The 12,735-nt window shown below is 35.6% G+C and overlaps 1 protein-coding gene across 1 annotated transcript in view; it reads left to right on the top strand.

Annotated features, from left to right (window-relative positions):
• Positions 1–11,247: 11,247 nt before the first annotated feature.
• Fnta (farnesyl transferase alpha) overlaps positions 11,248–12,735 on the top strand; it is a 48,790-nt gene continuing 47,302 nt past the window's right edge. The window contains exon 1 of the mRNA XM_081764811.1: positions 11,248–11,413. Within this exon, the coding sequence (XP_081620937.1) occupies positions 11,272–11,413 (142 nt within the window). The 5' untranslated portion in view covers positions 11,248–11,271. The remainder of the gene's footprint in view (positions 11,414–12,735) is intronic.

Raw genomic sequence — 12,735 nt, forward strand, 5'->3', positions numbered from 1 at the left:
TGTAAAGATAAAGCGAAACAATATCGAAATATTTTATTATTTCTCCTTTTTTTCGTCGACTTGGTGGTACAATTTCACACAATTGGTCCTTCCTCCAAAAAAGCTATCTCTTGGATTTAAGGGTCTGCGGTTCATGTACGGGTGATTCTTCAGATACGTCGCCATTGTTGGATTTTGTTTCGAGAATTGTTTAAATTCGCACTCCCACATTTCATGTACAATGTACCCCAATTCACGCAATCTTGCATTTTTTCGTTGCGTTCTTCATAACGGAATTCCATGGCGTCTTCTGGATTGCCGCACTTTGGTTTCTGCTTCAAATGACGTCATAAACGAAACGCATGCTTGTCGCAGTACATTGACACCTTGAATACAATAATTGATAATTTCTTTCTGGAAATCAAACGTGTCATTACGATGATCGTTGTACCACTGCATGAACTTGTTCCTGTCTTCGACGGCCATTTCATTTGCACCATAATACTTCGTTTCTGGAAGTGGTCCAATATATGATTGATTTTCTTTGGTGTTGAAGAAATGCGGGAAGTAGCCTTTGGTTGCGGGTAAATTGAACGCTTTTGACAATTTGCTTAATGCCATAGGGAGGAAGTTCAAAGAGTCAATGAACGTCAGATTATTCAAGGTTAAACTCAATATCTTGGTTCCATTTAATATGACGTCAGGTCTCCATTGGCATTGTTCTACCATGGTCTTTAGAATAAAATGTCCATCGTAGCCCTTCGAGTTGTGAGCGAGACAGAAAATCCTATTTATATTGGGACGACGTTCCCGCAAGTACTGGAGAAAATCATAAACTGGATCGTCTCCTTGGAAAATATGTTGGCGCTGACCACACGTACTGCAAAACTGCTCGATATTATCGTTTTCAACACATGCATAACATACTTGTTGTGCAACCAATAAATTTGGAACGTGTACATACATATTATCATCAATATTCATGTCCTGCATAGATTCTATATCATAGAAAATCAATAAAGCTTTCTTTGCGTGCATGAGTGAAGGAACACCAGGTTTCAAGCATTGTCGATCGGGAAGCATAAAACATTGATTGGATCCTGGAACAATCTTCTTACAAACATTGCAAAAGATCTCATTACAATCATGAATGCGTTGTCCACTTCGTACAAAAGAATATACTCTGTAACATCTAGTACATTGCTTCACCATTTTGCATATAGGTTCCCTTTGATGATATACAATATTACGATGATTATTAAAACATTGTTCGCCATAAAATTGACGATTGCAGTCGTTGCACAGCACCAGCGTTTGATTCTTGTCGCATAGAGGTCTCTGTAGACATTTGATGCACGTTACAGGACAATTTTTCACATGTCTGTTACGTTGATCATACTTTTTATGGCACGCTTCACAGTAGAACTTGGTTGCAAAACAAGCAGTTAAAGATTGAATGATGTCAAAGTGGCCAGCCAAACAAATCAAATTTATGGGAGTGCGATTTTCGTCGTTGGGCCCCTCGTACATAATGTCACGGCCTGTGAAACTAGTATAAAGAGTAATTTTATATTCTTTGAGGTATGATTGGAATTGTCGAATTTCATTTACACTGGCACCATGATCCAAATTGACTCCTGCATTTGCACATAACGCATTCACTTCATCGTCCACAACATATTTCGATTGGCGTTGATATTGCCAATATCGTTTCATATCTACATTCTTGTATGCCTTCAGGCCAATAGCAATAACAAGGGCGTACGTCAGGCACCTTGAATCTTGATTTTTTATACGTACAATCCCTCGCTTGCTACGTAACATTTTGATTGTTTTTAACTCAACAAAGCTTTAGCACCACTAGGCGGCAGCACGATCAATGACAAGTATATACCACACAAAACGTACAAATTCAGATGAACGTCACATAATGCACTAACGCAGAATTTGCGTTTATACGAAAAATATTTTAAGCAAAATTTTGGTACAGTTACAACATTTCTTCATTTTGAAGTATTCCTTGGGCTAAACGATCTCCATATCCGTATCCTCTTGGAATATCCACACGATGAAAATGAACGGTGAATGGTTCATGTAGGAGAAATGAATTGTTACTTTGTAAAACTGTTTCAAAGGAGGCCCACATCGTTTCCAGTGTCATGTTTCGTGCTTGGCGAAAACTCACCCAAAATGGCTTATTGGTGTTGCGTGGCGATATTACCGATAAACCAACCATCGCCTCATCGTCGACATTGGCTAATAAATGGTCCAGCATTGCTTGGAAACTATTATGCACGTATTGAATAATATCGGTTCCTACGGGTGGTGCGTTGAATTGAATTTCGAGCATTCTGCCCTCAATGTTAAATCGTCTATAATGCCGAGTGATTTCATTACGAACAATAAAACCCGATTCGGCCATGGTTAAAAAAGGAGAAAACAAACAAACAGATACAATTACGGTAAAACAAATATGTAATGGGAAAAAAGGAATTGACCAGCGTGAATTTACTACAAAAGAAAAGAAGAAAGAAAAATCTTAATCACCTGATAAACAGGAAATCATAACATTCATGATAAATTCTTAACTAAGTAATTCATGTAAAGGTCCTGAGTTTGATTCCCTGGCGGTGGCGTTCAGAATCTCATTATTAAAGCACGCGTACTAGAAATCAAAGCTTTTTTAAAAAATAATTATGTTACTGAAATGTGTGTTTTATTGCTGTCATACTGGAAACCAAACTCGAGACCATTGCATCAGCATTTAACTGACCTACCATTCTATAGTGATAAAAAGTATGCATGAAATGAATGAATGTTTCAACAGTACTGAGATGTGACAAAGTACGCGTAAGCATTTTTTCCACTCACAACGACCTTTAAATGATGCGTTTGCAAGTTGAAGAGATTCATCAAATATTAACGTTACACATACGTAATTGTCAAAACAAAATCTGTATAGCGTAAAACTTTTTAACCAAATATTCATGCACTCTTTTTTTTATCGTGGCTAAGTGGTTAGCGTACATGCTTCTAACATGGAAGGCCCTGGTTCAATCCTCGGTGAGGTTTGCTTTCCACGTCGGATCGCTGTCAAGCATTTTTTGAAATTTAATATTCTCATGCGTTATCGTACATTCTTTTCAAAACTAAGCTAAATGGTTGACGAACACAACTCTGGCCCTGGTTCAATCCCGGGTGATTGCTCGAATATCACGTTAAGCTGAAGGGGACGCTAAACTAAAATAATGCTTTCAAAGGGAATCGAACCATATTATTCTCACGTGTAGTTTTCGAAATTTTGAATGCATTCTTTTCAAAACTAAGCACACACATCTTTGGCCATGGTTCAATTCCCGACGGGAGTTCACATTCAACATTAAGCTGAAGGGACGCTAAACCAAAGTAAACAAACCATATCATTTCTCGTGCTTAGTTTTAATGTGGGGGGATTTCTGATTCGATCTCGTGAGTTTATTCGGGTACTCCCACTTTCCCATTCCACTAATTTCTTCATAGTCTAAATATTTCGTACTAAAAGTAAAACAATGTATTAGTGATCCGCCCACAAATATGAAATAAAAATGATTTTCGAATCTTGTGTGAAAAATAAAATCTCACTGAACTTACCTCAAATTCAATGAACAAAAAGTCGGTGCAGTAAAACTTCTTAAATGAAGACACTTTTAAAAGTAGACCTTCTCACTTGACAGTTGAGAGCGGTGTAGGATTTGAAAAATGAAATTTAGATTTTTATTTAGGTCGCTGTGAAAACGATGTCATCATCAACAATCAGAAACGAGAAAATTTATAAAATGACATCACAACGATCCAATCAAAACGCTGCTTTTGTCATGAATCACGAACCAAAACGATGTGTAACAATCGATCGTGACGTCATTCATGTTCCTCAATAGTTACAACATCTAGTATCGCAATTCCTATCATGACATCATCCCAATGCTTTCTGCCAGGATCATGTCACTACCTGTCGTAAATTGTGACAACATTTCATTTTCCTCATATTCCGTAAGAAAATATCAGTTTGCTTTTTTCCATGAATCATGCTGACACGTTCGTAGTAAAACTAAAGTAATACGATACAACATCCGCTGACGTTTGCATTTTCAATCATATGTGGTTCCATGTCAACACCCAAAGAAGTCTATCAGAATTTTATTTTAATCCACGAACAAAAGCGTTACACTGTCAAATTTATTTTCTTAAAGTATAAGTGTATCCTTTTCAAGGACCATGGTTCGAAACCCACCAAGCACGATTATAACCGAATTCATTCATAGCTAAGCGGTTAGGATACACGTCTTTGGTTTGAAAGACCTGAGTTCGATTCGTGGAGAAACATTTCTTAGGATTATTCATTTAGTTTTCTAAAAACTTGGTTTAAATTTCTAGTTCGAAAATTTTAAAAGTTTAGTTCGATAAAAAGTTTGATTTGAAAATTTTTAGATATGATTTACATCTTTAGTTCGAAACTTGTTTTTTAAATATTGGTTTAGTTCAAATTTTTTTTGTTTCAATTTTTTGGGTCGAAAAATGTTGATTTGAAAATTTAGTTCGAAAGCTTTTAGTTTAAAATATTTTTTCATTCGAAAAATTTTTAATTTTTTGTTCGAAATTTTTTTGCGGTTCGAAAATTTAATTTTTTTAGTTCGAAAATCTTTTTGATTTGAAAATTTAGTTCGAAAGTTTTTAGTTTAAAATTTTTTGTTCGAAAAATTTGTTTAAATTTTTTAGTTCGAAATTTTTGTTTCAAAATTTTTAGTTCGAAAATTTTTTGTTTGAAAATTTTTGTTTAAAATTTTTTAGTTATAAATTTTTTTAGTTCGAAAAAATTTTAGTTTAAAATTTCTTGCACTCTGCGGAACGTTTCGAAAAGAATCGGAGCAGTTTAGGTAAGAAAAATCTGGCAACACTGTTTCCATTAATGAATCGCTTACTGAGCGTTTAAAAAAGTCGCTTAAACTCACAACAATGTGTTATAAGAAATCTACAAGCGACAAGGATGCCCCCCCTCTTTCATCATTGTTTAAAAAGGTAAGAAAGCTGGTAATCATCTTATCTGTGAAAGAGAACGATAATATTTAAGGTAACCTTCAGTACAATATCATGATACCAAAAGAGGGTTATTTAAGGAGGTCGTTGAACCCTCCATGGGAACTTTAAGGTACTAAAACAGGGGACAATATTCTAAAATCCCGGTCTATGGTGGATCGCCGTCATAGCACTCTGAATTTCTAAAATTATGGTGGGGGTAAGATTATGCGACTTCTATCAACCAATCAAAATCGTGGTACCAAAGCATTCATCTTACCCGTAAAATGGAAACAAATGAGTGAGGAATTTCCCCACGTTATACCATGTAATCTCTTCACCGTGTGGTAGGTTTAAAATCATGTGACTTCTATCAGTCAATCAGAATCGAGGTACCAAAGTATACATCAAAGAGGATACCTGAATTTCAAAAATCCCAGGGTCGAAGATCATGTGACCTCAGGTATCAAAGCACTCATCTTATCCGTAAAAGGGAACGAATTTTTTAAAATCCCAGAGCCTAAGATCACGTGACCTCTATCAATCAATCAGAATCAGGTATCAAAACACTCATCTTAACCGTAAAAGGAAACGGATTTCAAATATCCCACAACCTAAGATCACGTGACCTCTATCAACCAATCAACATCATGGTACCAAAACATTCATGTTACCCATAAAAGGGAACGAATTTCAAATATCCCAGGGTCTAAGATCACGTGACATCTGTCAACCAATCAGAATCAAGTATCAAAACACTCATCTTACCCGTAAAAGGGAACAAATTTCAAAAATCCCTGGTGAGGGATTTCCTCGCGGGGTGACTCATGACTAGACTTCGGATCGATATGCACTAAAAAACGGCAAAATATGCATGCAAATATGCGCTAAAAATCACGAAAAAGGATAAATATGCACCAATCAAAAGCTAAAGTTAAACGAGAAATTTTATTATCTTTAGAGAAAAAAGTTGTATTACTTGAACTACAAATACTTGGTGTACAACTATGATGTATTCATGCTACAATAGAGAACTATGGTGTACAACTATGATGCATTCATGCTACAATAGACAACTATGTAGTTTTCGGTATTTTCTGGCAAAAGCCTGCATTTGTCAGTCAAAACATTACTGTACATATAAAATGTTCCTTTCGTGTCACAGGTCGTTAAGGAACAGTATTTCAAAGAAGCAATGTTACTTGCCGATAAATCTGTAATTCGTGCGTCACTGTTCCCAGGAACACTTCATTTGCATTAGACAAGAATTTTATGCCAGGTTTTTCCGCGTCTATTGACTGTGCTTTTCGAAAAAAATGTTTGTCCGATTGGTCTTGGCAGAGCCTGTTTCGTTATTGAATCAAACAGCTCAAATGCACTACAAAGTCCTAATCATCGGTCTTCTCATCTCGTTATGATCTTTGAAATTGAACTGAAATGAGTATTGATAAACACAAGTTCGCTTTTAATGTTTCCAGTATCCACAGCTTTAATATATTTGGTTTCTTCAGGTTCAAACAGCTCAGTATGTTTAATTGAAATACATCTACCCCCATAAATAATATACAAATTAAAAAAATGAATGTGCCAAGTATTTGTGAATAAAGAATAAATATACTCAGAGAAGTAAACAAACATTTCTGGCATATGCATATAGCAAAACCTCACTAGCAAAATTGAACAGGACTCGTCAAAATTTCTCTTAAAGTTTTTAAAGTTAACAGATCTCTAAAAAAAAAAAGACATAGGGAGATAGAATAAAATGTTATACATATCGTATTAAATTACAGTATTTAGTTATGCTACAAATTCATACACGTAAGACTTAATGTTAAAAAAAACTACATACATTTTCCAAGGCCAAGACAAAAGTAGATGCTATGCTCTTTTCTGAGCTCGTCCCTCTACTCTTGGTTCCCGTTGATCTATTGTGTATATTATGCTCCTTGTCCCATGTCTAGACCAGCTAGAGAAATAGTTATTGGTTTGGAAATTACTATATAAATTGCACTTTGTTCAAAAAGTTACACGGTATCTAGAGCGGTAGACTATAGGTTAAATATGTAGGGTAACAAGTGAACATAGACCTTTACAGACAACGTACCGGTAGTTCATATACCTAACCTCTCGCAGAATGTCTAAAATTTTTGTAAACGCTACATTCCGGAACTTGAAAATTTCCGTTAGAAAGTATATTTTAACACCCGTTGTTCGCAACACAGGTTCCGACTAATCAAGAGAACTTAACACTTTTTTTATCTTTAAATTCATGGGACCGTGAAATATTTCCGTTTAGTAAGGGGCCTTTTTACTGTATTAAAAGCCTGGATTCAAAACCTTATGTTCTTGTTTAAAAGAAAATAAATCCACTTCAAATTACTTTTTGTATCCAATTATGTGTTAATCCTAGAATGTTTTCTTCTAGCGTAATATTGTCCGTTTAAAACAGTAAGAATTTACAATATATAATATTGATACGTTAAATGGAATAAACTGATTTGTGCGAGACATGGAGCATAAATGGGAAGAAGGTAAAGTTATCAAAAACATAACAAAAGACTTAGTAGGAAAGTTACGTTTCGAGAGACTGAGGTGCATATCAAAGCAACATAAGCTTATATTTAAATAATCTTATAAACTCCTTAAAGGAAAACTCGGAAACTTGTCGCAGCAGTTACTTTTTGAGATAAGTTTTAGATTTTGTAAAGCAAATATTTTAATTAATAATTAATTGTAGAGCATATTTTCAAAAGGGTTGTTCATTTCTTCCCGAAATATATTTTAAAGGGTTTCTTTGGAATGATCTCTGTCGATTATGAAAAAAAAAACGGTTATTTCATACTTGTGGAACTCCTTACCAGACTTGAAACTGCTCTATAAGAAAGCCAAAAAAATAGAGCGCTGCTGAAGTGTAAGCTTTTGCTGTCGAACAAAATGAAAATGTCCTTTTCTGAAAACAAGCATACTTAGTTTGAAAATATTATTTGTTTAGCACACACTTTGCTAAAACATATTTTCTCCTTGAATTGTTAACGTCTCTCGACCTCAATCCATTGTTTCAGAGGGTTCATTAATTGTAGTACTACACCTTCAAATTTCAACTAGCTCAGAATTTTGTCCATTCAAGAAAAATTTTCTACCATTTAAATAAACGACGGAAGACCATTTCAAAATTTGGGCCACTTCGATCACCTGTTGTACATCTCCAAATTCGAATTTTAACTAGCTCAGAATTTTGTCCGGTTTTTGTACATTGGTGAACCACGAAGAAATTTTTTTACGATTGAAATAAACGAGAGAAACCCATTTGAAATTTTGACCACATCGCTCACCTGTAGTGCATCTTCAAATTCGAATTTTAACAAGCTTGGAATTTTGTCCAGTTTTTTACATTCTTGAACCACCAACAAAAAGATATATCCCATCCAAATGAACGAGGGAGGTTCAATATTTCAAAATTTGGCCACTTCGATCAACTGTAGTGAGATATCTTTAAACTCGAATTTTAATTAGCTCAGAATTTTGTTGAATATTTGAACATTTTTACCACCAAGAACAAATTTCGTACCATTCAAATAAACCAGGGACGGACATTTGAAAATTTGGCCACTTCCTTCACCTGTAGTGAGACATTTCAAATTTGAATTTTAACTAGCTTGGTACAAAACTCTACAAAAAAAAAAAAACAGTGAAAATTCTATGCTAGTTAGAAGTAGAATTTAAAGATGTTACACTACTGGTGAACCAAGTGGCCAAAATTTTGAAATGACTCTCCTTTGTTCATTTGAGAGTTCACATTTTTTTCTTGGTGATACAAAAATTGACAAAATCCTGAGCTAATTAAAATCCGAATTTGAAAATCTCACACTACAGGTGATCGAAGTGGCCAAATTTTGATATGGCCCTCTCTCTTTTACTTGAATTTTACAAAATTTTTTCTTATGTGGACAAAAATGGACAAAATTCTGAGCTAGTTAAATTTCAGATTTAAGGATTTCGCACTACAGATCATCAAAGTGGCCAAATTTTAAATGGCCCTCCCTCGTTTATTTAAATTTTCAATTTTTTGGGTGGACAAAAGAACAAAAATTGGACAAAATTGTGAGCTAGTTAAATTTCGAATTTGAAGATGTCGCTCTACAGGTCATCAAAGTGGCCAAATTTTTAAATGTTTTCCCTTTGTTAATTTGAATCGTACAAAATTTGTTCTAGGTTGGACAAAAATTGGACAAAATTTTGAGCTATTTAAAATTCAATTTGAAGATGTCGCACTACAACTAAATGACCCTGCGTCAGGAGATAACTTCTAGAAGATTTTTATTTCGGTATTTTTGTCCTGCCACAGGACCACACACACAACGGTACCAACTTTAACTTCCGAGATGGGTGACGTAGAAATTTTGTTGTAGGTGATTTGACACCGTTATTTTGTCTTCTGCAAAAAAAAAAAAAAAAAAAAAGGTGTCAATCATTCATCATTGCTGGGATGATGAATCACTCACCCCTTTCTTATACTCCCTTTGCATGACCTTGAAAGATATTCGAAACCGACAACAATGAACCATTTCAAGGTCGTGAGGCTATTTACATTAGAAATTTGGAATTCCGTTTATGACACTTTCGTTTTTGATTCTCTTGGACAAGTGGTAAGTGTTCTCGCCTTTGGAACGAGAGAGGTCTCATTAGACTCGCTTCTGAAAGAGAACATTAAGCTCCAAACAAATGAACACAAAACGTCATTAATATCACAATAGCTTAGTAAATTGATAGTTCTATAATAGCATTTTCTCTTTTAACGGGTTTCTTAATATCATCTCCTGTTACATAATGTTCTGTTTTTCGTTATGCTACGACGCGACTAAAGAACTGGATGTTATATCCTTAAGAAAAATGAAATGAAATGTTTCCGTTTTACATCCCACGTTATGCCGTGTAAGCTAAAGGATGTGATGATAGAATACCTATTATCATATAGAATGATGATAGAATATTGAGGATAGAAAACCTCAATAAAAACAAATGTAAACGGAAGATCACACTTCAAATTGATGAAATGGAGATACCCCATCAGGGTCCTGCCGCCTACAGTCGGACAATTTGTCCATGCCGACCAGATACCGCGGTCGGATTGCCGGTAGGGATGGACACGAGGGAGTTTTCTTTGAAACTCGACTCGACTCGAAACAGACATCTTTGAGCTCGACTCGAGAACTCGGCTCGAAAAATTTCCTCCAACTCGACTCGAATTTGGGTCGAGTTTCGAGTCGAGTCGAGCCGAAACGAGCCAAATCGAGCCATACCCTGTGTGGAATTTCAAATACTCTTTTCAAGTGTCCTACAAAGATAATATAATTATTATCGATGATACTATTACTACTACTACTGATGATGATGATGATGATGATTATTATTATTATTATTATTATTATTATTATTATTATTATTATTATTATTATTATTATTAATACCGACTTCGGTAGTCGTGAAGACTAGGAGGCAAGGACATCGTTCAGGAGGTTCCGGGTTGTTCCGGATTTATATTTCGGAGGAGGATCAGACCCGTTGCCAGATGGGGTCAAGGGGTAAACCCTCCCTCAAGGTTAATTGACCCCCTGGAACTGTGAGTGGTGATAACCTGTGTTTGAGAATTTAATTAAAACATGAATTTGCTATAGAAATTAATTTTGCTTTCAGGATTACTTTACGTCATATATCCAAAACTAAACAAATCATTGAGTTGCTTTTAAGTTTAACGTCCCTTTCAGCGGTGATGCTATATGAGATACTGATTAACATGGAATCCGAACCACATGAGCTCCCGCCGGGAATTTAACCCGTTTCTCTCACGCCAAAGGCGCGTACACTAACCGCTTAGTCACGAAGGACCTCCGAAGCAAATTTGTATGTAGTTTTAATTATTATTCAGAGAATAGTAGAAAGAATATATTTTGAAATAAGGATCACACCTTAATTCAAGGTCCATTAAAAAAAAAAAAAGAATGACTATAACGATTTTGATTAACACGGGGACAGGGTGAATTCGGGTTTCTGGCTCACGCCTTTTTGGTCATGCTGTGTCATGCCCGCGTTTTTACTTTAGTGCAAGCCATAATGTTGATACAATTTATTCTTTTCACATTTTCTAATGTAATAGAGGACATGATTATTATGACTGCCTCATATCTTATATAAAACTTTTTTCTTCTTTTTATAGAAGAAAAGGAAAAGGAAACATTAAAAATGTCGGATAGTTGTGGTGAGGAATTGTACGATGAGGCTAATTGGGTGTTCTACAAAGATAGACCGGATTGGAAAGACGTGGAACCAGTTTCTCAGGACGATGGACCCCACCCAGTGGTAGCGATAGTGTATTCTGAAAAGTGTACGTTGTATACTGCATTATAGAGCTAACGTTACGTAGCAGTTATTAGTACAAGGGTATAACTTATAGCTTTCTGATCCGCTTAGGTTTTGAACCACACCAATTGTTAGGTATAGTAAGGCATTAGTGTAGCACAGAATTTTTGCATGTGAAATTATCTCGAAACGTCTTCGCATAAGAAAGAGATAATTGATGCAGTTTTGCTGCAAATTGTAAATAATCGCCCAGAAAATAAACTTTCTGTAGTGAAAGAAAGTACTACAGGGACAGACTTAAGATTCCACTGATAGTCCCCTGTGATCGGAACAATATAAAGCTGTTTTAAACAGTATTTTCCTAATTAATTGTGGGTCTGTTAGTATATATTAAAATTCTTTTCCCTTTCTTACTTCAGTTGTAATTGTATTCCGCAAATATTTGTTAATTTCGGCAATTATTTGTTCATTCACTTAGCATCCATCCATCTTGCAGTATTACACTAAAAGTAGTACCTTTCAACTGCTCAATGTTGCAAACCCTGTCATATCTAGAAATAGCGAATATAATGTTTTAATCGATTAGAAACTTTGTTTGGGTTCACTCGAGCACACGGTTCAACCAAATAGAAAAATTATGGTTAAAATACGATGTAAAACATTTTTCGTGATGGAATGAGTGTGAGTATAAGTAACTTCTGTCAGTGCAGAGCATACTGAAATGAATTTTGAGTGATAGTGAAAGTATTGTATATGTAAGTGTGCTCTTTCACTATCTTCGTTTATGCGTATACCCCCCGTCGCTCTCGCGCCTGTCCCTACTGACGCACGCCCTCACTAAGGCTCTGGCCCTCCTACCATACCTTACTACTGTGAGAGAGAAATTGTATTAATGGGTGCAGATTGTTTATCTAATATGCATATATGCTATCTAATCGAGTCAGAGCAGGAGCGCAAAGGGAGAACTTTTGATTTGATTTGATTTTGAGTTTAGCGTCTCGTTCAGCAATGAGGCTGTATGAGACGTGGGCCTACAGTTTAAAGTGGGAACCGAACCGCATGAGCTCCCACCAGAAAAACAGAGAACTACGCAGGGGTGCGGATGCCTTAGTGGCGGTGGGTATACGCATAAGCGAGGATAGTGAAAAACACTTGCGTTTGGCACAGCTTTGCTGCCCTTTCATGATCACTGTAGACTGCCTTCATATAGCATTTCACTCATCAAGTCATCCTTATGGAGTACTACGTGATTCGGAGCACATTTTGTATTTCTGATTTAAAGTGATTGAAGCTTCTATGTAAACATGTTCCAGTCACTGATCTAGTCTAACTATAGTCTTACTAGGT

The sequence above is a fragment of the Thermobia domestica genome, chromosome 1 (assembly GCF_964235325.1).
Source record: "Thermobia domestica chromosome 1, izTheDome1.hap1.1, whole genome shotgun sequence".
NCBI lineage: Eukaryota > Metazoa > Arthropoda > Insecta > Zygentoma > Lepismatidae > Thermobia > Thermobia domestica.